Source organism: Mus musculus, chromosome 2 (genome assembly GCF_000001635.26).
Source record: "Mus musculus strain C57BL/6J chromosome 2, GRCm38.p6 C57BL/6J".
NCBI lineage: Eukaryota > Metazoa > Chordata > Mammalia > Rodentia > Muridae > Mus > Mus musculus.
This window is the reverse complement of record NC_000068.7, coordinates 101,623,768-101,650,747: the sequence shown is the minus strand read 5'-3', so window position 1 is coordinate 101,650,747 and position 26,980 is coordinate 101,623,768. Positions and strand designations below refer to the sequence as shown.

The following is a 26,980-nucleotide window of genomic DNA, read 5'->3' as shown; positions in this document are numbered from 1 at the left end:
TGGAGCAAGACAGCCAATGGGTGATTTCACATCTGGCCTTTATATGTACACTGCATACAGATGCACCTGCACCTGCAAGTGTGGTCACAAACAAACATCTCTCTCTCTCTCTCTCTCTCTCTCTCTCTCTCACACACACACACACACACACACACACACAGAGACAGAGAGAAAGAGACACAGAGAGACAGACAGAAACAGAAAGACAGAGACACACAGAGAAAGGGAGAAAGAGACAGACAAGTAGAGAGACAGAGATACAGAAACAAAGAGACAGACAGACACACAGAAAGACAGACAGACAGACAGACAGACAGACAGAGACAGGTAGAGTCAGAGAGATACATACAGAGACACATAGAGAAGACTTCATAATTCCAACCGATCTTCAACATCTATCAGCTAGGTAACCATGGGCTAATTTTTCTATAACTTGAAAACTTTCTCTAGAGATAATACTATCGATTGCATATGAGTTTTATAAGAATTAAGTATGTAGAAAGCAGCCAAAGAACAAGACCATTGCTGTAATAAGGCCAATACTAAGTTGTAGGTGATCAGACTTAAACTGACAGTGTTTAAGTATCTAAAACCTAAGTCATTTATATCCAGGTCTCTTGATTTTAAGAAATACAATCATGTTTAAACTTAGTTCTCTTTCTAGATGTATCAAAGATTTTCTTCTAAAAAATGTATCACCTGACAGAGATCTGATCAGGTGGAGGAGTTCTGGGGGTGTTTATAATATACAATAAATAAAGATGTATGCTTTTATTAATATTTAAAAGAAAATTTACTAAGAACAGGTACCATTCCAAAATTTTTTTCTCTAAGCATTCTCGCTGTTAGCATCCATTGCTGGTTTCCATTGTTGGCTCCCATTGCTGGCTCCTATTGCTAGCTCTTTCATGCAGAAACTGAGGCACGGAGCCTCAGAGTCCAGGGAGAAACCAGAGATTAGAGTGACGATATCATTTCCACCGTAGGCATTCTCAGGAGATGAAATGACAGCTAGCTTTTCAGAATAAACACCCTGAATGTTTCTGCACTCAGGTCCCCCAGCTAAACTTCCTGAAGAGCCAGGTGCCAGCTGGAGCTGGGGGGTCTGCTGGTCTGTGATTGGCTATCATCATCTGTGGTTAGCCGTCTGTGGTGTGGGAGAGTGGGAAGGGCAGTGAGAGCTGATACATAATGCAGCATTGTGCACTATGGGACAAGAGAGCAAGGAGAGAGTAGACAGCATATGTTGCTATCTCTGTGGCATCGAGTGTTAACAACCAAGCTGCAGACATTCTAGCACTCTGGCCGGGAGGCCTGTGGAGCAAGGTAACTCTTGTGCTTTTCGTGCCTTGAGCCAAAACATTCATTATGTTTTTGTGTTTCTAATCAGAACTAAGAGAGATGGTTTCCTTACAGGCACCGAAGGAGGGGTGAGAAAAGCTGGAACTGATTTAGCTTTTGTTTGGAATGGAGGAAAACTAGGAAAGGAATAGAAGGCCAAGTTCAGAGACGTGGCAGGCATCTAGAACAGATGGAACACACCGGGGTGGATATAAATGAATGCTATTGGCAGAGGAGGGTTTGGGAAGAGCTGCAGAAGGGGAGACAGAGGAGCACACGGTTAGCTCAGGCAAGAGAAGATAGTCAGGAACAAAGAATTCCAGGCTGGGAGGAAAGGAACAGTTTTCCAGGTTTTGACATTTGCTGAGCTGAGAAGTCCGGTGTTTCAGAAAACATGACCTGTACACCACTTCATCAGGACCACAGCAATATTTAAAAATGCAATTTCTGGACTCCATCCTAAGCAAATAGGCAGATTCTCTGGGAGCTAATGATCTGCATGTTTTGGAAAACAATCTCTGTAGTGATTCTGATTCATATTAATTCTGAGAATTGCCATGGAGGAGAGCCTACCCGGAGGTTATGTTCTTGGGATGTGTAACAAGGGGTTGCAACTGTGCGTTTCTTTCTAAAGTGGTTCAGTAATGGGTCCCCCGGAAGAAGGGAAAGAATTTTCTGGTTATTTTGTAGATGCTAGAAATGTTTTCGTGCATGTTGTGGGGCAGATAATCAGGAGTGGTACCCAGGGAGAGAACAAAGGGGTAGGTCAGATGTGTCAAAGAGGGGTCACACTTGGGTGCACAGAAGTGTGATTGGGATGGGGAGAGATCTTAGTCAACAGAGTGCTCACAGCATGAAGATCCAAGTGGGATTCCCCAAACCTTTGTAAACCAGCTGGGTGTGATATCCCATTCTTGTAATCTCAGCACCAGGGAGAAAGAGGTCTTTGGGGCTTACTGGACAGTCAGTGATGATATCACTGTTAGCAGGAGAGGGTGAGTCAATCAGGGGAGTGCATGGGTTACAGTTAGAGCTGACAAGAAATGAGCTGCTGCTGTGCTTTCTAGACACCCAAGGTTACTGATGGTATCTCACTCTAAGCCACAGTCTTGTCTCGCTTGTCCATATCACCCCAGGCTGGTTTCCCACAGAGTCCATGGCCTATGGAGGGACGACATTACAGACACGGTGGTAGATGCTAACAATTCCAAGGTGATGCTGCTGACTGGGATAGATCTGAGCCAGCATCAGACCCTCAGCCTTTAGACTCTGAGGTGTCTACTCTCACACCTTTTGCTACAAGAGAAGACAAGAGCATTTGAAGGATTTCAAATCACCCTTCCATGGTCCTAGCTTCATGTTGTCTACAGGTTGGATTTTAGTCCCCCTGAGACATATTTAACAGAAAACAAACAAACAAACAAGAGTAAAGATGCTGGTCAGCTTTAAGACTTAGGCAGGTCTCAAACCTTTTCTGTAGAACAATGAAAAAGAAAGAATGTTAAAAAAAAGATCATGAATACTTACGTATCTGGTCTTTAAAAAGTTTTATTTGAGCTGAATTGAACATAAAACTAACAAAAAATTACATGTGTTGAGTGGAAACTTCAAATGAAAAAAATAATTAAATTAACAGATATTTTTCTTAGTTATATTTCTACTTTCTAGATTAAGCACTATTAGAATTTTAGTGCACAGATTTCTAGAATTCCTGTATTTCTGTGTGTATAAAGTATAAATATGTATGGATAAGTAGGATCCTATTGCACTTGCTATTGTCATTTCTGCACATGAACTTCTTTTGTTTACTTATGTCTATAGAAATAACACATATGTGTAATATATACATAATGTAGTTTCTATTCTCTTTCTGGATCATAATTTATTTAATAATGCCCCTTTGGCGATAATCTGTATTCTATTCTGCCTTTCAAAGTAGCTAACAACCTTTCAAATAAATATCCCCGGGCATTATATAAATATTAACATATACTTGTGGAGGCATTTCTATAGAATAGCTATAGAATATCTTCCCCAAAGGAAATTTATTGAACCAAAGGCAACACATCTTAGCATTTAAAAGACTTTATTAAAGTGTCACTGTGCTCATTTACATTTATGCTCCTCTCAAGGGTGTAGGAAGGTATCTTAATTTCTTCGTGTCTTCATTAAAACTAAGTGACAGCAATAGTTTTTAGTCTTTGATAATTGGAGCGATTACAAGGACTCACTAAATCAGATTTTAAAAAGTTCTACCTTTTCCCAAACTCATAAAGTATGTAGCTTCCACAGAAAGTCCCCATGAACACCCTTGTGCACAGTCCCTTGAAACATATCACATGCTTCCCACCTCCATTCTGTTTCAAAAGTTTGGATACATTTTTATAATTTGAGTTGTGAAACAACCTAATAAATATGGTTGGTTTGCCTGGCCTTAGCTAGTAACTACAGTTTTCCATGGGGACATTTCAACAGATGTGATTGGTGGGTTTGGTTATGATGTTTCAGGCTTGAGGCAGTCAGGGGAAGTTGACTTGCTGACTGTGAATGGTCGATATTTAATGTGGTGAGAGTGGCATTTGGTTCAAGCCAAAGGCAAGAAACACAGAGATTGGCTTTGCATTTGTTACAAGGCAGAATGAAGAAACAACTGATCAAGAAACGACTTTGAGGCCTTTGTTTGGTTGCACTTGAAATACCTTTGGGGTTCTAGAGACCTTTGAAATGTTTCTAGGATTGTTTACTCCCATAGTCCTGCATGAGGAACAGCCAAACTGTGTTTCCCTCTCAATCAAGTCTTAGAAATTTGCCCCTAATTTTAATAAAAAATATCTCTGATGTGTAATACAGATATACCTGGAATAAAGTATGTTAGTTTAAAGGGAAGAATTCAAAAGAAATGTTGCTAGCAGAATCCAGGACTATTCTTTAGCTCCTTCACGATTTCCCTGATGCCCAAAGTCCCACTCCTGGTCAAAATGTGTTCATCTGGGGCATCGTGTTCCTGACTACATGGCTAGAAAGCTCATTGAGTTGGTTAATCTGTTGAGGGGAAAATGAGCTTCTAGACATAAGTTGTAGGTCAAAAGAGTTAACGTAATCACAGCTGGGAAGCATGGGTGAGCTAGAGAACTGTAGGACATGTGATCTAATTCCAGAGGACTCAGAGGACACTGCTTACTCTCCTCTACACAGTGTTTGATATTTATATTGTAATTGGCATATTTTATTTAGTGTTTTTTACTACTACTATTTTTTGTTGTTGTTTTAGATTTATTTATTTTCTGTAGATGAGTACACTGTAGCTATCTTCAGACACACCAGAAGAGGGCAGCAGATCCCCTTACGGATGGTCATAAGCCACCATGTGGTTGCTGGGAACTGAACTCAGGACCTCTGGAAGAGCAGTCAGTGCTCTTACCATGGAGCCATCTCTCCAGTCCCCTGTTTTCACTCTTGAGGCAGGGTTTCATTATTTAGTCCAGGGTGGCCTAGAACTCTCTAGAGTCAGCCAGGCTGGTCTCAGACTTGTCTTGCTTCTTCTGCTCCTCTTCTTTAGTACTGGATTCACAGACAAGCACCATCATTTTCTTCTGTGATTAAAAAAAAAATCTTTACTTTTTGACATTATAATGAAACTATATCACTTCCCTCACCTGTAATATTTTTAACCAGAAGATAATTATTCCTCGTATCTCTTATCATTACTAACTGGAGTGCTAATGACCTTTGGTTTGCACTGACTTTCAGGATGACCTGTGTGAGTTTTGTCTGAAACTACTTGAAGTTTTCATCTTAGGAGTCTGTCAGCCTCTTAGTATTCTCGTGCTATGGTTTGTTGCAGGTTTAAAGAGCTCTGTGGTTCTGTTTCCAATGTAGACCCAGCCTTCTAATTTACAGCAGCATTCGCTAATTAAAATTGTAAGCATAATTACTATCCATGATACTTATTATTAGCTTACATTCATAAAGCTCAAAATTCACTTCATCCTTTCAAGTAGTGAGTAATTAGTTTCTTTGGGTTTGTAGCTTTATCATCTCTTTATGACCCGTTCAGAAGAAATAAACAACCAATCTCCCGGAAGAATGCTTTAAAAATCTAGAAATATATTGTCCAGTTAGTGTAATGAGGCTAATACAATGTGAGAAATATTACTTTTCTCTGGTTTAGTATCCAGTTTATCATTGCATTTATTCACAAACAATTATTGAGCACCTAATAGGTACCAGGGACGTTGGGAGATGAAATTAGTCAAAGGCTCTGTGTTCAAAGATGTCAAGGTTTTTGTGGAAAGGGAATTAAATTTCACATATACATGTATTTAAAATCATGCATATATTTAGTATAAGTGTCCCCAAATATTGTCAGGAAAGGATTGGCCATTTTGGCTGTATGATCAGCACCCAACAGAGAATATTAAAATAGGAGATTTAATAAATATTGTTGGAAAGAATTAAATGAATGAAAAACTGAGGGCATCAATCAGTTATTTCCAAAATATTGCGATACGCTATTGATACTTTTCTTTTTTGTTTTTGTTTGCTTGTTTGATTCTTTTCTTAACTTGACTCCCCCCCCCCCCCCCATTGTTCCCAGGTAGCTTAGCCAACATGGCTGCCTCCTTGCCGTCTACCCTGAGCTTCAGTTCTGCACCCGATGAAATTCAACACCCACAAATCAAATTTTCCGAGTGGAAATTTAAGCTGTTTAGGGTGAGATCCTTTGAAAAGGCACCCGAAGAAGCACAGAAGGAGAAGGATTCCTCAGAGGGGAAACCTTACCTAGAACAGTCTCCAGTAGTTCCAGAGAAGCCTGGTGGTCAGAACTCAATTCTGACTCAACGAGCACTGAAACTCCATCCTAAATTTTCAAAGAAATTCCATGCTGATGGGAAGTCAAGCGACAAAGCAGTTCACCAAGCCAGGCTTAGACACTTCTGCCGCATCTGTGGGAATCGTTTCAAGAGTGACGGGCACAGCCGGAGATACCCAGTCCACGGGCCCGTGGACGCTAAAACCCAAAGTCTTTTCCGAAAGAAGGAAAAAAGAGTCACTTCCTGGCCAGACCTCATTGCCAGGATTTTCCGGATCGACGTGAAGGCAGATGTTGACTCCATCCACCCGACGGAATTCTGCCATGACTGTTGGAGCATCATGCACAGAAAGTTCAGCAGTTCCCACAGTCAGGTCTACTTCCCAAGGAAAGTGACCGTGGAGTGGCACCCCCACACACCGTCCTGTGACATCTGTTTTACTGCCCATCGGGGACTCAAGAGGAAGAGACATCAGCCCAATGTGCAGCTCAGCAAGAAACTAAAAACTGTGCTCAACCACGCGAGACGGGACCGTCGCAAGAGAACTCAGGCTAGGGTCAGCAGCAAGGAAGTCCTGAAGAAGATCTCCAACTGCAGTAAGATTCATCTCAGTACCAAGCTTCTTGCCGTGGACTTCCCAGCACACTTTGTGAAATCCATCTCCTGCCAGATATGCGAACACATTCTGGCTGATCCCGTGGAGACCAGCTGCAAGCATCTATTCTGTAGGATCTGCATTCTCAGATGTCTCAAAGTCATGGGCAGCTATTGTCCCTCTTGCCGATATCCGTGCTTCCCTACTGACCTGGAGAGCCCAGTGAAGTCCTTTCTGAACATCTTGAATTCTCTCATGGTCAAGTGTCCCGCGCAAGATTGCAATGAGGAAGTGAGTCTGGAAAAATATAACCACCATGTGTCAAGCCACAAAGAATCTAAAGAGACTTTGGTGCATATCAATAAAGGGGGACGGCCTCGCCAGCATCTCCTGTCACTGACGAGAAGGGCGCAGAAACATCGGCTGAGGGAGCTCAAGATTCAAGTCAAAGAATTTGCTGACAAAGAAGAAGGTGGAGATGTGAAGGCTGTCTGCTTGACATTGTTTCTCCTGGCACTGAGGGCGAGGAATGAGCACAGGCAAGCTGATGAATTAGAGGCCATCATGCAAGGCAGGGGCTCCGGGCTTCAACCAGCTGTTTGCTTGGCCATCCGTGTCAATACCTTCCTCAGCTGTAGCCAATACCATAAGATGTACAGGACTGTGAAAGCTATCACTGGGAGGCAGATTTTTCAACCTTTGCATGCTCTTCGGAATGCCGAGAAAGTCCTTCTGCCAGGCTACCATCCCTTTGAGTGGCAGCCCCCACTGAAGAATGTGTCCTCCAGAACTGATGTTGGAATTATTGATGGGCTGTCTGGACTTGCCTCCTCTGTGGATGAGTACCCAGTAGATACCATTGCGAAGAGGTTCCGCTACGACTCTGCTTTGGTGTCTGCTTTGATGGACATGGAAGAAGACATCTTGGAAGGCATGAGATCCCAAGATCTTGATGACTACCTGAATGGTCCCTTCACAGTGGTGGTAAAGGAGTCTTGCGATGGAATGGGGGATGTGAGTGAGAAGCACGGGAGTGGGCCCGCAGTTCCAGAAAAGGCCGTTCGTTTCTCTTTCACAGTCATGAGAATTACGATAGAGCATGGTTCACAGAACGTGAAGGTGTTTGAGGAACCCAAGCCCAATTCTGAACTGTGTTGCAAGCCGTTGTGTCTTATGCTGGCAGATGAGTCTGACCATGAGACCCTTACTGCTATTCTAAGCCCCCTCATTGCCGAGAGGGAGGCCATGAAGAGCAGTGAATTAACGCTGGAGATGGGAGGCATCCCCAGGACTTTTAAATTCATCTTCAGGGGCACTGGATACGATGAAAAACTTGTCCGGGAAGTAGAAGGCTTGGAAGCTTCTGGCTCAGTCTACATCTGTACACTCTGTGACACCACCCGTTTGGAAGCCTCTCAGAATCTTGTCTTCCACTCCATAACCAGAAGCCACGCCGAGAACCTGCAGCGCTATGAGGTCTGGCGGTCCAATCCGTATCATGAGTCCGTGGAAGAGCTCCGGGACCGGGTGAAAGGGGTCTCTGCCAAACCTTTCATCGAGACAGTCCCTTCCATAGATGCGCTTCACTGTGACATTGGCAATGCAGCTGAATTCTATAAGATTTTCCAGCTGGAGATAGGGGAAGTGTATAAACATCCCAATGCCTCTAAAGAGGAAAGGAAGAGATGGCAGGCCACGCTGGACAAACATCTCCGGAAAAGGATGAACTTAAAACCAATCATGAGGATGAATGGCAACTTTGCCCGGAAGCTTATGACCCAAGAGACTGTAGACGCAGTTTGTGAGTTAATTCCTTCTGAGGAGAGGCATGAAGCTCTCAGGGAGCTCATGGACCTTTACCTGAAGATGAAACCCGTGTGGCGCTCTTCATGTCCCGCTAAAGAGTGTCCAGAGTCCCTCTGTCAGTACAGTTTCAACTCACAGCGTTTCGCGGAACTCCTCTCCACCAAGTTCAAATATAGATACGAGGGCAAAATCACCAATTACTTTCACAAAACCTTGGCACATGTCCCTGAAATTATTGAAAGGGATGGCTCTATCGGGGCCTGGGCAAGTGAGGGAAATGAATCGGGTAACAAGCTGTTTAGACGGTTTCGGAAAATGAATGCCAGGCAGTCCAAGTGCTATGAGATGGAAGATGTCCTGAAACATCACTGGCTGTATACTTCAAAATACCTCCAGAAGTTTATGAATGCTCATAACGCGTTAAAAAGCTCTGGGTTTACCATGAACTCAAAGGAGACCTTAGGGGACCCTTTGGGCATTGAGGACTCTCTGGAAAGCCAAGATTCAATGGAGTTTTAAATAGGATCTCCACATAGAAGTTGGTATTTGCCAATGTGTTTTCCTTTGGGTTGCAGTGAGGTCTTCTCCTAGCACCTAGCACATTGCCATGTGGGTGGGTCTTATCACCCAAGGGGTGACATGTTGGAGTGAGAGGCCAGAGGTGCTGTCACCTGGTCAGGGATCGATAGTTGACAAGATGAGATTGCCTGAGCCGTTTAGTGAGGCCAGAAGAGCAACAGGAGAAATCAGTTATTTGGAAGCTCAATAACTTGGAGCAGCGGTAGCTGCAGGGGACCAGGGATGCACAGAGATATGTGTGTGCATGCCACTGTGTGCCATGAAAATTGAAGCCAAGGCTGTCAAAGGACGGCCAAGCATGCTAGGAAAGAAATTTGTCTTGGGCATGGTTTTTTTTTCCACTTCAATTTATTATATTTTGTGCTGAGATCTATGCAGTTTTTTTGCCATGTCATATTTTTTGGTCATATTTTATAGGACTATTTTGTAAATTTCACATATGTTGATTTATCCTACAAGATTTAAAGGAGCCTTTGAGGTTTCTCTAACAACCCTGTACATGTGTAGGACGTGGTGGCCTTTCCAAGGGATCTCAGTGCATTTTCTCGTTGCTACATTTATGCATAAATAAATTAAACCAAGAGAGGTTTCAGAAAATCATCCTTTTCCAGGTTTAAATGGCCTCAGTATTGTCACCTTCAGTGTCTAGGAGGTCATCTGGTGTCATAAATTTTTCAATAATGAAGTTAGAGAATGCACCTGTTAGCTACAGCTACCTATTAAGTATAATAAAGTCATGCTTGCTTAGTTATCTAGAGCCAGCTCTGGTTGTTTATTTTTACTTTTTAATTAAGAGTCATTTATAGCCTTAGTGCTTTTCTATGTAATCTCAAGGTTACAGATTTTTAAAGTCCACATTTTCTTACTGCCCAAAAGCAGATTTAATACCTTGCTAAAAACGTCAGTCAGATTTTCTCTATATGAAACATGGTTTGAATAAGTCCAGGCTTTCTAAAGTCTTCCTCTTTTGGCAATGTGTTATTCTTTTGATTATGATCAGTTGAGTTTCAGTGTGTGCAGATTTTAGTAGCAGGACTGTGCTGTGCTTTTTCTATTTGTTAAGTTTAGATGGGGTCTACTCATAACAGAGTAGAGGAATGAACATGTGTACATTGTTTATTTATATTTTATTATTTTTGGATTTTTTTGGATTATCCCCAAAGTTACAGGGATAATCAATACCCGATTTTTGAATCTGAACCCAAGCCTTAGTTTCTTGATTCTGGGTTCTTTATACTGTGTTTCTGTTGTCTATACAGTAGCAGCAGAACATAATTGGGATCTACACTAAACACTACAGTTTATAATCCCAAGAGCTATGTCTTTGGGGATGGAAAGTCATCTGTTTGTCTTGGGCCTTTGGATAGAATAAAATTGGGTCAAACCTCCAAGGAATCCATAAACCCTCTAGTGGCTGCAGTTATTTGGAAACTATTCATGTCCTTAGGAATTCAGTATTTTGCCAGGCACCAGCAATTTAAGAGCAGCCACGGGATTTTATTTGCTAGTGAGTCATAATGATATGTTAGTGTTAATTAGTTTTTTCTTCCTTTGATTTTATTGGTCATAATTGTCAGTCTTCATACACAGTATATCAAAGAGCTTTGTAATTTAGTTGTCAAGTGTGCAAAAATGACATTATCCTAAATGGCACATGTTTGGTGCATAGGCAGGGATTGAATTTAGTGCTTTCTATTGAAAGATGCAGCCATTTTCTTTGCTTTCTGCATGGAGCACATCGAAGACATTCGTAATTTAGTTGTCAAAAACATACACACACTTAAGTATTATCCTAAAAACCCTCTCTGTTTTGTCATTTGCAAACTAATAGGCTTCTAAACCACCAGTCCTTTCATCCCATTTAATCCTTACAGATGTCTGTGCACTAATAAACAGCTAAGTTCCTGCCACCCTCCTACTCCCTGGAGCATGCTGGCGCTTTTGGTAGATGCCTTCCCATCCACTCGGTTAGTCAGTTGGCAGCACTGTAAATACTGCCCGATATTAAATTCCCCTTGCTAGGATGGTAGGACAATCTCAGAAGCATTTGACTCTGGGCTTGATTTATAGCACATCCTTCCCCTGACTCTCCTAATCAGATCACATTCTGATAAACCTCTGGAGCACCTGGCCACAGGATTTCATTATGTAGACTATCGCCTATGGCTATTTGTTTCCCTCAGTGTGGAGACTGCACACTTGACCCTGGTCTAGGATATTCTACTTTTATTTTTAAGACTCCCCATTGCAAATGCAGGCACATACTTTGGGGGAAATTCACCACAAGGAATGGAGGATTCTATCACCCCCACTCCCCCACCCCACCCCCTGCCCCAGCAGGGCTGGAGAAGTACAATGCATTTTTTTCTGCTCTGAAACTGGAAGCCTGTTTCTACAGGTCTACGTGCCAGCCTTCTGCCGCGCACTGTGGGGACCAGTGACTGTAGCTGATGAAAATTGATGAATGGTGGGTGAGAGGTTAAGAAGTGTCTTGGGATTAAAAGCATGCACACAGATGCCAGAGCAGTGGGGAAAGATGTCTTTCTCTCTCAGGTGGACAGGAATTTAATTTTGTCTCAATTTGTTTTCACAAAGTATGCATGAAAATAAAGATTTTGGGGGGGGGAGTGGGGTTGAAAGTATGGGTTTCATATGATTTCACACAGATTTCAAATTCTACACAGTTAGGAGGCAGGATTGGAGGACTAAGCCAGGGTCTTGCACATGCTAGGCAAGTGTATACCTCTGAGGAATATTCCAAGCTTCCTTTAAGTAGTTTTTGAGCTAAGGTCTCACTATTTTCACAGGCTGACCTTGAATTTGAGACTCTCCAATGCCAGCCTTTGGGTAACTGGGATGACATATGTGTGCCCACCCACGGGATTAGTTTTGCAAGCAGTTGTTTGATACATGTGTATGCCATTAGATACTGTATGGCAGTTGTTCTAGTTTTCCTATAAGATAGTTTAAATCAGAGTTGATACTTTGTAGACATTTAAAATTTTTTTCTTTCTTTAAGTATCTATGTAAGCAAAACCCGGAATTAATTTGTTTTGGGAGATATTTTGTGGGGTTGTATTTTACTTTATTATTATTGTTATTATTGTTATTATTTTACATATATTGAATGATACATTTTGTTCAATGGCTTCCACGAGTCTACTTTTCCTCTCTGAGGGGAGGTTTAGACACCAGGATGCAATGTACTATTTGATTTGAGGACCTATATTTCCATGTTAAATGTTTTCAAATGGAAGAACATGAGTTCAAATACTTATTTTCATATTTTACTTTTTAGCATTATGATTGATTTCACAATTTTGTGTTTAAGTATTTGGAATAAAAGTTTAAGATCTGAAAATAACAGGCGTTGTGATTTATATTGGTGCTATATCATCTCATATCAATTATGTTGACTGCCCATACTTAACATTATCTCCCTTATTTGAAGGACATAAAAATGAACTTGGTGACTGTGATACTTAGTCTCAGTTGTCAACTGGAGAAATAGCATCATCCGAGAGTCAGGCCTCTGGCCGTGCCTGTGGGAGCATCCTTTCATTGGGCTAACCAATGGGTCTCTGTCAGTGGCATTGTTCCCTCGTGTGGGATCCTTGCCTGGGTGAACCGGGAGAAAGTGAGCTACCCAAGCATTCATGGCTCTCTGCTTTCTGACCTGTTACTTCGAGTTCATGGGCCCCTGTCTTGCTGTGATGGATGCTTTTGAATTGTGAGGTGAAATAAATCTGTTTGCACTTGAGTCACTGGGGACAGTTTATCACAGCATTATGGAAAGTTTGAACCACCTTTGTTTCAAGGGTACTAGATTAGTTAAGAATATAATTTATCATAATGTAGGGTGAAAGATTTTGGTTCCAGATAATGTAAACAGTAAAACCTTAAACATGCTTTTAAGAATCTTCTAGAGATTCTTATAAACCCAAAACCTGTGATTAAAATTATGATTTTTTTTTTCAGTTGCCCTTGGCCACTTACATTATTGGCAAAACTAGTCAGATCCCAGGCTCATTGCCCACTGCTAGCAATAATAATGAAACAGGCATGGTGGAAAACACTTGTAGTCTCAACTCTTAGGGAGGCTGATGCAGAAGAATTGTGAATCCAAGGCTGACTTACTGGGCACAAAAGACAAAATCAAGCCAACTAAATAGATACAGACACAAAACCAAATCCAAACCAGATAGTTATCATTTACCAAGCTTCTTTTTTTCCGTGGTGTCAAGTAAAGTGGTGTAAAACAACTTTACATATGTTGCCACATCCTATCCTTTTGAACTAGGTGCTTCTGTGATTTCCATTTCACATGTGGTCAGGGAAGTATATCTTAGCCAGAATCATATCTTTACCATCTACTCCGTCTAGCTCATCTTTGTGAGACTCTTCCCTTTACTTAACTCGACACACTTCACGATCCCTTTCACTTTGGACTGAAATTTAGTCTCTGTCTATATATAGCTGTACCAGTTCTTAAAATACTGTACTTATAGTCCAATAGCTTATCCCCAAGACCTAATTGCCTGTATTGTTTTAATTTTTTCCCATTATTTTCTTCATTTACTATTCAAATTCAAATGCTATCCTGAAAGTCCCCTACACTCTCCCCCTGCCCTGCTCCCCAACCCACCCACTCCCACTTCATGGCCCTGGCATTCCCCTGTACTGGGGCATATAATCTACTCAAGACCAAGGGTCTCTCCTCCCAATGATGGCCGATTAGGCCATCTTCTGCTACATATGCAGCTAGAGACATGAGCTCTGGGGGTACTGGTTAGTTCATATTGTTGTTCCTCCTATACGATTGCAGACCCCTTCAGCTCTTTGGGTACTTTCTCTGGCTCCTCCATTGGGGGCCCTGTGCTCCGTCCAATACATGACCGTGAGCACCCACTTCTGTATTTGCCAGGCACTGGAATAGCCTCACAAGAGACAGCTATATCAGGGTCCTGTCAGCAAAATCTTGCTGTAATTGCCCTTATATTAATTTATTATCTCCTTTCAGCATCATTTTAGAACATAGTAACAAGTTAACCCCTAGTGATACTTCCGGACCTGACCTTTTGAGTATTTGAATATTAATCCTGCTTTTGAAAATGTAGTATATCCTTACTTAAAAGTAAGGCCCAGTGGAATGTTTTTCCTTTATGCTATCATTTCTAACTACTCCAGCCTCTATTTTATTTTATTTGAAGATTCATACATGAGTACACTGTATTTGCATAATTTTTGTTTTGCTTTGTTTGTTTTTTTATTAGATATTTTCTTTATTTACATTTCAAATGTTACCACCTTTCCTGGTTTATTCTCTGAAAACCCCTTATCTCACCCCTCCCCCTGCTCATCCTGTTTCCCTACCCTGGCATTCCCCTACACTGGGCCATCCAGCCTTCACAAGGTTAAGGGCTTCTCCTCCCACTGATGTCCAACAGGCCATCCTCTGCTACATATGCAGCTGGAGCCATGTGTCCCTCTTTGGTTGGTAGTTTAGTCACTGGGAGCTCTGGGGTATTGGTTGGTTCATATTGTTGTCCCTCCTGTGGGGCTGTAAACCTCTTCAGCTTCTTCAGTCAGTTCTCTAGCTCCTCCATTGGTGGCCTCGTGCTCAGTCCAATGGTTGGCTGAAAGAATCCACCTCGGTATTTGTCAGGCTCTGGTAGAGCCTCTCAGGAGATGGCTATATCAGGCTCCTGTCAGCAAGCACTTGTTGGCTTTTAAACCCTACTCTCTCCTTTAACTTTTCCTTTATCTTCTTCCAACTGCCCCTCTCAAATGTATAATTTCTTGTATATTTATTTTTGTTTTTTGATGTCTTCCAGTTTATTCAGTTTACTTTGAGTAGGCTTAATAGATGTTAAACCATGGGCAATAACATTAGAAGAAAGTTCACATGGTTAGGAGAGCACAGAGAAAACACAAAATGCAGCCTTGACGTGAGAGATGAGTACCCAGAGGAAACAGATTTCTTTACCCATCTTTTTTCTTTATTCTTCTCTCATACATTGCTTCTTGACTGTATTTTATTTTACACAAACACACACACACACACACACACACACACACACATACATATACCACTATACCTATACACAAACTACTAAGTAAAGCTAGTGTTTCCCTTATTTGCATGTGTTTAGGGATGATTCTATAGGATTGGTGTCTCATCTCTGAAGATACCACCACCACCACCACCACCACCACCACCACCACCACCACCACCACCACCGGCAGCGGCAGCAGCAGCAGCACAACCACCACCACCAGCACCACCATCAACACCTTAATACAAAACCACATAGAAGTGGTTCTCCTTTCCTCAGCAGCCATTGACTGCCTGTATCTCAGAGGAAATGGGGACCTTGGAATTTTCTTCCACCCATGTTAGTATGTTCATTCATGTGGTCTTTGCAGGACTTCTTTGGGTAGCCATATTATTGAGAGTTCATGGGAGCAACATCCCTGTCCTGTCCAGAGGAAACTACCATGCAGCAGATGTTCTGGTCCACAAGCTCTTATAATCTCTCCATCTCTTTTTTTCCAGAGATTTTCCCTGAGATTTAGTTTTTAGGGTTGTGCTATAGATGCCCCATTTGAGAGGCTGGGTGCACCATGGTTACTAATTTTCTGCATTTATTTTGACTAGTTGAGGATATCAGCAATAGTTTCTGTCTGCTGCAAAAAGAAGCTTTTTTCATGTGGTGTGAGAGTTGCATTGATTTATGGGTAGAAGGACGGACATTTAGAAGGCAATCGAAAATTACTTCAGTAATATGGCAATAATAAATCCTCCTCTAAGCTCAGTGACATCTCTAAACATGGGCTTTTGGCCAGGTTTACAATATCAGGCATGAGTTTCCATCAATTGAGTGGGCTTTAGTTCCAATTAGACAACTGTTAGTTTCCCCTGAGTTTCATTCTTGCACAGCTAGGATATCTTGCTAGTGCCATCATTTTTGTGGTTCTGAAACTTTACAGCTATATAAGACTGTTGACTAAATTTCTCCTTTGGCAGATCATCAGACTCTATTGTAAGTGTTTATGGGCTGCTTCTTCTAAGCAGGCGATGTATACTTGGTACTGAGATACAGTGGCAAGTAGCATAGTTTTGGTTCACAAGGAGCTAGGCATCAAGTTATCAACAGTAAGACTAATGAGGGCTCATGCTCTACTGTGGAGGAGAAAAAACATTAGATGCAATTATAATAGATAAGTATAAAAAAGTACAGTGTGACAGTAGGATTTAAAACTGGGGAGTCTGAAAAAAAAAACCACCTGGGAAGAAAGAATGAGTGGGTTGAAGTTAGGTCAGTTACCTAGAGAAGACAGCCTCTGGGGATCCGAGGCAGGAAAGCATTCAGAGGGTTTGGGAATTTAAGAAAGACAAGTTGACAGTAACAGACTGGACGTTGGGGCTGGACTGCTGGAGAATCAGGCAGAAGCTTTGTGCTGTCGGATCCAGTGGACACCCCTTGGGCATAAAAGGAAACCATGTTGGAGTTTGAGGATATGATGCAGTCTAAACCACAATGGAACAAGGCACAAGAGAATGCTCTAGGAAAGTATTAATCTCAAGGACTCTGGCCAGGTTTGAGAAAGGTTAGGGAACTGGAGACAAGTTTGAGCATGCTCTTTTACTTCAGTGGTACACCGTCTACAAGTTAATGTCTCATTCTCTCAGACAACAGTTCCCAAGCCCAGGTGGGAAGAGATGGAGGAGGATTATTCATGCGTAAAAGTCCCATCTTTTTATGAAGTTGTTTATTTACCCGTTCTTTCCCCTTTGGTCTTATAGAAATTTCCTTTCTCCTTTTATTGCTTTTTATTCTTTCCTGAAGATGACAATATATTTCTGATGTAAAAACAAAACAAAACAAAACAAAAACAAAAAAAAAAAACTATTCATTCTGGGCTGGGGAGATAGCTGATTTGTTATAGTGCTTTGCATGCCAGGAGCCCGAGTTTGATCTTCAGAACCCACCTAAAAAACCAAGGTGTTAGAACATTCTCTTAATGTCAGTGCTGGGAGGGAGAGACAAGGCCATTTCTGATGTCCAGCTAGTCTAATCTACTTAGTCAGTTCCAGGACAGTGAGGGACTGTCATAAAAATGGTGGAGGTCATCTGAAGAATGACACCCATGGGTGTCTTGTGACTTCCAGAGGCACAAGCACACATTCACACACTCTCATATACAGGTGTACACACTCATGCAAATGGACATACACAGAGGAACACGTGTATGTACACAGACGGACAGACACACCCTAATTTACTGAATGCCAAGATCTGTGTATTTCTACACTGAAGTCTGATCAAAAGTCTAGTGAACTGGTCCATCTCTACATCTATTTTCCATCTTTGCCCCTAACAAGTTCATTTTTTTTTTGTTGTCTTAAATGATATGGTCATCCTTTGCAACACAGATTTCCCCTTTAAAGTGATTACTATACATTTTGTAATTACTTCAAATGGCTTAGTCTAAAGGTTTTGTTATCTTTGCCACAATAATTCTTCAGCAGAGGTGATATAAAATAGTCTGAGGTACTTTGGCCCCATTCTGAAGTTTTGTCAGTATATTCCAGGTTAGAAAAGAGTTTGTATTTGCATGGGCAGCCTTTTCTGGGGCTCAGGTACATACAGATGTGCTTTGTATCTTTTCTTCCCTGTCCTTGGCCTCTTTCTAAGCGAGACAACAAATTCTCTAGAGATGATTTTTTTTTTTTGCAGGTCCCATGATATTTAATGTGGCTCTTGGAATTAAAAAAGTGTGTGTATGTGTGTGTGTGTGTGTGTGTGTGTGTGTGTATCCATATGTGTGCGTGGTCATGTGGCTGTGGATGCATGTGTACATATGGGCATGTGGATGTGGATATAGGCCAGAGACCAGCTTCAAATGTTGTTTCTCTTCAGCTGCCATCCACCTTGTTTTATTTTTTGATAAAGAATGTTGAACAACGATGGGGACTCAGGTACAGACTGCGTTTAGGGAAGGAGGTGGTGGAACTAAAGAATCATGTCAAGCCACAATGAGAAATTTGGTGCTTTTCCTACGAGAAACTAAGACTTTTATGGAATATGAAAGTTTTCTTTTTATTGATTACATATTTTTTGTTATAATTTCTGTATTCATGTGAAAGCAGTTCAGGACTTAGCAGTAGAGCCTCCTTGAGAGTGATAGTCCCAAACCTTTGTCTGAGCTCATGTTCATATTTCACTTTTCACTTAAAGTGGTAATGCCATACTTCAGAGCTGCACAGTATTGGACCTTGAATGACATGTGACTATTTCCAGAGATGACAACTGTCTTTAAGGAAGATGAGGGACTATGGCTAAGCATTTTCAAAGGGGTGAACCATTGATTTTGAAAGGATATAATGTGAGGGCCCAAAGTGAGTGAGTGATTTAAACAAAGGCATATTGTTGGAATATGTTTTCACTCCAGAAGTACATGTAGATACTTCAAGAAAATGTCCACAGTATTAGACTCAGGTCTTTGTGCATGGCAGGTGGCAATGTTACCAGTGCTCTGTGTTCTGTCAGCCTTCGGATATGAGATAAAATCTAGCCCAGGCCAGCATTTGTTGTAGAAAAATTTAATCCCAATCCAGAGTTTCTACTCCACCTTTGACCATTTAGTTCCTGGATAAAAGACACATACAAACTTTATATTTACAGTAAGCCATAGTCAGCTCTAGGGCTGGGGAGAGTACGGCACTAAAATCTATTTTCTATCGATAACCCTGAGTTATTACTTACTATGTTTCATCTGGGCTGCTCTTAACTCCAATTGGCCAGCACTCATGGCCATGCTTTCTTAACTCCTAGCTCATGGCATCTTTCTCCTCCTCCATCACTTTTTTCTCCCCTTTCCTCATGGTCTCCTCCTACATCAAGCCAGGGTACCCTCAATCCCCACTTTTGGCTCTTCTGCCCAGCTATTGGCTGTTGACATCTTTATTCACCTAATCACAAGTAACCGGGGGGCAAGGTCACATAGCATTACTTGGATCTATGTGTGGACTCTCTTGTCTCTGGGTCAAGCAGGTCTTGGGGCTCATACACTACAATACATAGCAAAAGGTCATACCTCAACAAGCATCAAACTCACAAACTTCCTTCTTCCACTTCCTAAGTGCCAGGATTACAGGCATGTATCACCATCACCATGCCTGGCTTGATATAGAATTAAATTTTTCTTCATGGTATTGACCAATATATATAATTCTGCTCATAAGTATAAACCAGAGGCCACCTTAAAATTTATAAACAGCAGTAGTGTGGGATATAGCTGTTGGTTTTAACTGTTTAAACCAACTATAGGCTACTTATTACACAAAAGAACTTAACTTTTTGTGCATTAGTTTATTTATTGGTATTTAGTTACTATTCAATATGTAGATTGTTACAAAATAATGTAAGAGTTCTATACTTTATCACTGATATCCTTAATGGAAAACTGTATAACATTTCTCATTTAAGACATTCCTGGATAAGATGTTAAAAAACACACATTAGAATAGTTATACTTAACAATAAATCACAACAGCACTTAATTCACATAACTAAAACATAACATAGAGATTTCAGTAAACAAAAATCAAAATAATGTTTATGATTGAAAGTAGATTCAGAGAGCAATATACCTGAGTCTGAGGGGCTTTTGCTAAATTAATCAAACAGTCTTCTAAGGAAGGATTTCTTGGCAGGAGTCAAGACTTTCCCAGAGCCTTTTTTGTGGAGGGATTTCATTGGAGGTTTTTGTAAGGGGGGGTTTCTTTTGGGAGTTTGCAATGCTCTTGCTATCTGTACATGTTCATTGCAATAATACTTGTTGCTTCCTTCTGACAAGTGGATGAGTGTGCGTTCTTCCAAATCCATGCACTGGGCATGTACCCAGTGCCCATCCCCATGAGAACAATAGATCATGGCGGGTTTATTGAGCTCCGTTGAATAGAACGGAACCCAGGTATTGATGTCAACATCACAAGTAGGGCAACATGTTATCCAGTAGCCGGTTACAGACTCGTCATCTTCATCATCTTCATTGTAGGTGTCAAATTCATCGTCACCATCAAAACTGGTTGCTTCAGCACTGAAACAAAATTCCTCTGAGTCTTCAAAGGGAGTGGAGTCCCCAGGATCTTCTGTTGATGTCTGACTGTTGGAGACAATTTTCTGATCTTCACTCAAATCCTCTTCAGAGCATCTCAAAGTATAGAAATAGAATGCTTCTGACATAGCCTGCTTATTGTCTCCTGGTATGCCAAGGAAAATAGTCCCGTTTCCCATGTTGCTTCCAAACCATATTTTGCTATGCTTAATATCTGAGGTCCAGTCAGGAGTCTCCATCTCACTGATTTCAATCGTGTTGTCCCCTAGAGAGACAAGGCTGCAGACCATCCTTTTCTGATTTTCCAGCTGATAACCACCCACAATAACAAATTCATCATTGTTTGTTTGAGTGAGGATTGCACTGGAGACAGAGATTCCTCCTGGCAAGACTGTGCAATTCACTGCTGGGGTACCCAGGGGAAGGTCCACTCTTATTCTATACAAGTTAGCAGGGCGTATATTACTGGCAAGTGAGTGTCCTCCCAAAATATAAACGGTATCGTTTCTGGCAATAGAAACATGAAAAGACAGCCCATCCTGAAGTTCTGGGAGAATATATGATGTAGCACACCCAAATTCAAAATCTATCAAGAAAACATGGGGTAGGCAGTCAGCTACACTATTCCATTTTTCTGTGGTTCTCTGGGTAGAAGGCATGTATGAACGTCCTCCAAAGAGAACACCCATGCTTTTCCCTCGACTATACACCACGTCAATGGAATGGCCGTATCTGGGTTCAGGGACATCTCCTACTAAGTCTTTCTCTGTGCAACGGAAAGTAACTTTTTTGTTATTCTTGCAAGCGACAGACATGATATAAATCTTATCGGAAAGCTCATTGTTTGGTGTTTTCCCTCCGTGAATGATATATTGATGCTTGTCAGAGTCTATGCTGCCTTTGTATGAGCAAGTAGCTGGATAACGAAGAGGTGGGAGGTAGCAGGAATCTTTAGAGAAGATTGCAGGCTTCAGTTTGAGATGATTTTGTTTTATATCAAAATGAAAGACTCCAGTAGGACAGGATCTCTTAGGCCAGCCTTTCTGGCCAAAGAAGAAAACTTGGCCATCAAAATTCATAAGTGAGAAGCCTGGTTGAATTAAGGCTATGTTATGACCCACTGTTACCATCTGCAGGGACATTTTTGATTGTGAATAGGTCTTTTATCTGAAAGGATTAAAAAAACGCAATAACTTAGAATATCTTTTCATATTGGTAATTATGCTTAGATTCTTCCTCATACAAAAGGCTTGTTTAAAAGAAAAGTCATTTTACATGCTTGTCTTAGAATTATAAGACACCTCCTGCCCCCGTTAGGAAATCACAGACACTACTTTATTGTGGCAGCAGCTTGGACCTATTTTAGTGGCGGACTGGCTTTGCTTTGATTTCTGGGAATTGTAGTCCTGCATTCCTAGAGCGTCCTTGCTTTGAGGGCCCAAAGAACTACATTTCCCAGGAATCCGTGTTCTATGGGCTGTGTAGTTGGATAAATTGTCTTCGCTGCTTCATGACAGAAACCTTATAGGCTGTTTGACTGGATAAGGACTCCAAACGTGCGAAGGGACTAGATGGACGCCATGGTGACGGACAGCTAGGGAACGGGAGGTGAGAGTTCGGCCCTCTGTCGACAACGGGGTGCTGGAAGGCAAGAGTATCAGGAGGAGCGCTGGCAAACCCGTGCTCAAAAGTCGCTGCAGCTTCTCCTGGGACTCTTACTAGGGTAACCCTGTCGGAGGCACATAGGCTTCTAGCCCGTATGGTTGCCTGGAAGCAGTAGTTGGAAGGGAAACCGTGGATGAGGTGTCTCTACTGACTCTGCACTGGATGTATAGAAACGAGACTCAGAATTGCGTTCTGAGGGACACTTCGCTTGTTGGGACAAGAAGTTAGGAAAGTCTTTCAAAACAGAAAGAAGAGTCTCAGAATACCTAGCATAAAGCGGAGAAACAGCTTGAAATTGACCCCCCCCCCCCCCGCGCTGGTGCACATAGTAACGGAAGTGTAGTAAGTAATTAGGCGGTTGCCAGGGATACTTTAGAGCCCAAGCCCGTCCAGTCGCAGCTTTCTTTCCTTTTTGTTTTGAGGATTCTTTCAGGGAAACAGAGGAAGTTCTTTAACTAACCCCCACCCCCACCGCCCCCTAGGAAAATAAAATTATCCCGTTTTAGTTCACTTTTCAGCTCATGAACTGTGAGATGACTCGAGTAATTTTATATTGAATACAAAGAGGGCCTCCTTTCATACTGCTGTCAGATAAAGTAAGCTTGGTAAGTTATTATTACCTACCTTAGAGAGGTATGAAGTGTACTTCCTGCTTGTGGATGTGAAATACTCTTTCTTATTTTGGCACTAAATGTTGGAACAAAATAAAATTTACTTTTAAAAGTAAGTTGTTTAAAAAGCATCATAAGACAATGGTCAAGATTAGGACTCAACACTATCAGACTAGATTCAAATCCTGGCTGCCACTTAGTCACTACATGGCTTTGAGCAAACTGTTTAACCAACTCTCTGTAACTCGATTTTCTCCTCTGTAAAATGAGGTGATTTTACCCACATGGATTGATGTCAATTATGATTAGTAATTTACGACTTGTAACGAACTGAGAACAGACCTTGTACACAGTATATAGTAGATACCATTGTCCTTGAACTAATAGATAGCAAGGCTGTTTTTATCTGCTGATAATGAGAGCATACATGAGAGATGCTGCAGATGATTAGAAGGGACTATAGGATGATGGAATTTGGTCAGTGGATGTAGACAGGTAAACCTTTTATTCTTAGTTTATTTTTCTTTGACAGTTTCATATAGTTTATTCTTATGATTCAGCCCCCTCTTTTATCTCCCTCCTGTCCCTGCCAACCTTCCCTCCTTCCTAAAATTTTTTTCTCACATTTCCTACATTAATATCTTTTTGTTTGAGTTTTGACCCCTGAGTTTAACCAGAAACATCTGTGTGGCCATGGGTTTGGAACTATCCAGTCTCTGTGTCTCTCTGTCTCTGTCTCTCTCTCCCTAAATCTTTCAGTAGTCAGTTGTGCAGCAGAATGGGGTATGGCCTCATGTGCTCCCCTCTAAGCAATGACTGCCTGTTATATAGGGCTGGTCTTGTGCAGGCCCAGTCTAGGTATTCATAGCAACTGTGAGTTCATGATTCCAGTGGGTGTGTCATCTTAAAGATAGCATTTCAAAGCTTCTCTATCTTCTGGCTCTTAACATCTTCCAGGTCCCTCCATTCTTTCAAGATATTCTATAGGTAGCAGAGGGGATGGTGTAAGTGCTAAACTTTTGAACCAATAATAGTTGGATAAATGTATAAGCCAAAGAGTATTGGTGACTCAGTGTAGATAACAAAACAGGGCATTTCTTTCTTGTCGCTGTGCATATCCATCACTGTGTATACAAGATCTAAAGTTGTGGTTTACAAGTCTAAATCTGGGATGTTACCACTTTGTGTCTGTTATCAACTTTGGCAACTTATTGTCTTTCTTTTACCTGTAAATTGGGATAATATTAATAGCTATTCATTGGATTGCTTTGTGAAGTAAGTGAGCACATGCAAATTATAAGGCACAATGACTGGTTCACAGAAATTAGTCAGCAAATGTTACTGGCCACTATGTTTCTGTTTCCCCTGCAAATGTCCCTTGAGCCATGTAATATCTGTGATTGCTCTATCATATATATTTTCTAGCCTGAAGAACTTCTAGAGTTTATATGTCATTAACTTCTAAGCAATTTCTCGCAGCCAGAGAGTCCTCAAGATGTGATCTATTAATATTCATTTGTGGGGTAAATCATGTGAGGAAATGGTGTCTGAGAAAGAGTATTTCTGCAGCTATGAAGGCAAGCCTTCCATTTCCTCAGACTGTGATTGTAGATCCAGCAGCTTGCTCTGATTCTGAAATAACTTAGGGAAATGTTTAATTTATTCCTGGGCTGTTCACATATGCGTGAGGGAGGACCTTCTATCAACTGAGAACATTCTGCCCATAGGTACTAAGCGAAAGCGTTAACCCCTAATCCAGTAGGGAAAACCCTGGGTGCCCTGGGTGGTTACACTCTCCATGCAGAATGATTATTTCCAGACATCTGCCCCATCTTTGACAGAGGCAGCACTGAGTTTGAAGCTCCTTTAGATCAAATACCTATGAAAAGCAATACAGAATTATAAAACTGCTTGTTCTATACAAGGGGCAATGGATTCCAGATCCCAAGGACTTAACCTCCCCCCCCCCCCAAAAAAAAACCCAAACCCCAGCTTAAATTATAGCCTGCTGTGTCATGTTACGGTTGTCTTAGGGATTTTGGATTATTATGGATTAAATAGAGCATATTCTCAGATAATGCACAGGTTTGTAATAAACTTGGAGCCCTCAAAACATATGTGTAATAAACTTGGAGCCCTTAAAAGCAGCAAAGGGCTGTTAAAAACATCGTCTCCTTTTGGAACAGAGACAAGTGTTTGCCCATTTAAGTCTTAGGTGAGGCAGTTTAGTCAGAGGATTTGTGTGTTTAAATAATAGAAACATTGGAGGGATGTGAGCGTTTTTGACGCACTGAGTTGTTGAAAGTTTGGTTTATGGGCTGGAATCGATTTTCACTGGAGTTGAAGAGTATACCTTTTCCATGGTTTTAATATAACTACATTAGTTACATCTAGGGTTTTTAAAATTGTTTAAAAATTATGTTAGATCTAAAATAACCCACTGAAGGTTTTTCTTTAAATAGACATAAAAAAAAAAGATTGTGTTCTTCAACTGAGGGAAATTTCAAAGTCAACACATTAAAGATGCTTTTTGAAAGGAAGAAATCCAGGTCCAGCATCCTTGGTGCCGTGTCCTCAGTCCTGTGCTAGCATTCCGCAGCAGGGCGGTTTTCACCTAAGTCACCTTTAAGCAAGGCCATAGTTGAGTATCAGAAGGGAACTAATGAGCTGGGCGGTGGTGGTGCACGCCTTTAATCCCAGCACTTGGGAGGCAGAGGCAGAGGCAGGCAGATTTCTGAGTTTGAGGCCAGCCTGGTCTACAAAGTGAGTTCCAGGACAGCCAGGGCTATAACAGAGAAACCCTGTCTCGAAACACCCCCCCCCCCCCCAAAAAAAAAGGAAGGGAACTAATGGTGTGAGGTCTGGGTTTGTAGTTTCCTGTGTCTGAACTGACTTTCTCTCCAACGACAGATAGTATATACTCTGAAGCATTCAGTCTTACCGATCAGCATTGCTTATGTTTCCTGATTCCAAAATAGCAAGTACGCCCATGGACTGCTGCTATGTAGTGTGAGTTAACTAACACTGGTTTGCATGGTTAATCAGGTTTGAGGCACACACTATATAATTTCTGCTGGCAATAAACCAGGATTAGGTCTTTATTCCCACATTGATGCCACAGGGTCATTTATCTGACAAGATTAATAATAGCGCCCCAAAGGAATTAGTCATTGCAGTAGCTGAATACCACAACCATACCTCCAAAATCTAAGACCCGTCTCCCTTACCCAGATGCTCTGCCCTCTTGTAGCCAGTTGCTTTAGTGTGGCATCGGCAGCCCCTTAAAGTTTATCAACATAGGTAAATGTTTATCTTTTCTAGAAATGAAGGTATTGGACCTACCTGAAGGCCAGAGGGGCTGCTTATCCCTCTCTGAATCCTTTCGGCCAAGCCAGGAATTAAACTCGGCACTTGGGGAAGAGTCACTGTTTAGTTTGTGCCAAGCTGAAGGCTGCAGGGTAGAGTGTTTGTGTGCCTACAGATGTTCCAGTGAGCACTGGTGTGCTGGTGTAACGGGAGTAACTGACTGTGACCTCCTTCCCCCTCCCTGCACCCCTGTGATGGTTGAGGGAGACAGAAACCCACCAGGGTGTTCCTCTCAAGTTTAACCTTTTCATTACTGACAGATTGAAAATGTTAAGTCCCGAGATACCAGTCATTTGTAAAGACAAGGTCTAATTGAAACTCGATTTGTTAAAATTAAAAACATTTTAGAAAACCCACAAAAAATGACTGTCTTAAGCTTGGTTTAAGTGAATACTATTGTGAATTAAATGGGAAATTATCTGTTCTGAAGCAGAGATCAGAATGTCTCTTTTATGGTTTGCCTTAGTGCAGACTAAGGAGTAAGGGTTCTACATATTGGAGACCTCTGTCTGCTTTGTGGCTGTGTGTAACATTCATTGTGATGCTTGTGAATACAGGGTTTACTTAACCCTCAAGCCTAATAAAGAAATGTGTTACCTTACATGACAATTTATGAACTGTCCTCAGTCAGAGGCAGCGTTGTAACTTTATATGGACTTGTTAGCAGAACCTCCTTTACAATTCTAATAGCTGTGTGGGATTTCACTGAGCATAAACATTGAGTATAAAAGGACCTTTTCTGCTTTGTCATTCAGTCAGCTTCCACAAAGCTTAGATGGCCACAGATAGTGACGAGGGGTAGACAGATCTGGTAGGGCTTTTTCTTCCATCACTCATAATAGAGTTATTCTTTTGAGCTTCAATTTTCTTATCTCCAAGATAAGATCTGAATGTTTCTGAACAGACCATGTATGGAAAAGTGGGCGTGCATAATAAATCTTGATTATGAGGGTGAGTGGTGTTATAGGTATATTTGTATACATAGCGACTTAATTTTATTTGAAAATGTTCGATCTGGTTTCAGGATTGACTTTCTTCTTTTTTAAATGCATGTGCAGCTCCGTTCCTTTGTTGATTCT

General features: G+C 41.4%; 3 protein-coding genes across 5 annotated transcripts in view; 2 read left to right on the top strand and 1 right to left on the bottom strand.

The window, feature by feature from the left end:
• The first annotated feature begins 1,215 nt into the window (after positions 1-1,215).
• On the top strand, positions 1,216-12,496 carry Rag1 (recombination activating 1). The gene is made up of 2 exons (NM_009019.2): positions 1,216-1,326; positions 5,939-12,496. Exon 2 carries the CDS (start codon positions 5,953-5,955, stop codon positions 9,073-9,075), a length of 3,123 nt encoding a protein of 1,040 aa, NP_033045.2. The 5' UTR covers positions 1,216-1,326; positions 5,939-5,952; the 3' UTR covers positions 9,076-12,496.
• Positions 12,497-18,219: 5,723 nt separating this feature from the next.
• Positions 18,220-26,036, bottom strand: Rag2 (recombination activating gene 2). 2 transcript variants are annotated; one of them, NM_009020.4, is made up of 3 exons: positions 25,878-26,036; positions 22,549-22,611; positions 18,220-21,426 (listed from the first exon to the last, which is right to left on the bottom strand). In NM_009020.4, exon 3 carries the CDS (start codon positions 21,399-21,401, stop codon positions 19,818-19,820), a length of 1,584 nt encoding a protein of 527 aa, NP_033046.1. In that variant the 5' UTR covers positions 21,402-21,426; positions 22,549-22,611; positions 25,878-26,036; the 3' UTR covers positions 18,220-19,817. The 2 variants fall into 2 exon arrangements, with proteins under 2 accessions (NP_033046.1, XP_017172095.1); XM_017316606.2 differs by lacking the exons at positions 22,549-22,611; positions 25,878-26,036 and adding an exon at positions 22,191-22,371 and having other exon boundaries at positions 18,958-21,426.
• Iftap (intraflagellar transport associated protein) overlaps positions 21,717-26,980 on the top strand; it is a 68,253-nt gene continuing 62,989 nt past the window's right edge. For both annotated transcript variants that reach the window (NM_026592.4, NM_001362688.1), the window contains exon 1: positions 21,717-21,867. The gene's annotated coding sequence lies outside the window, so the exon portion shown is untranslated. The remainder of the gene's footprint in view (positions 21,868-26,980) is intronic.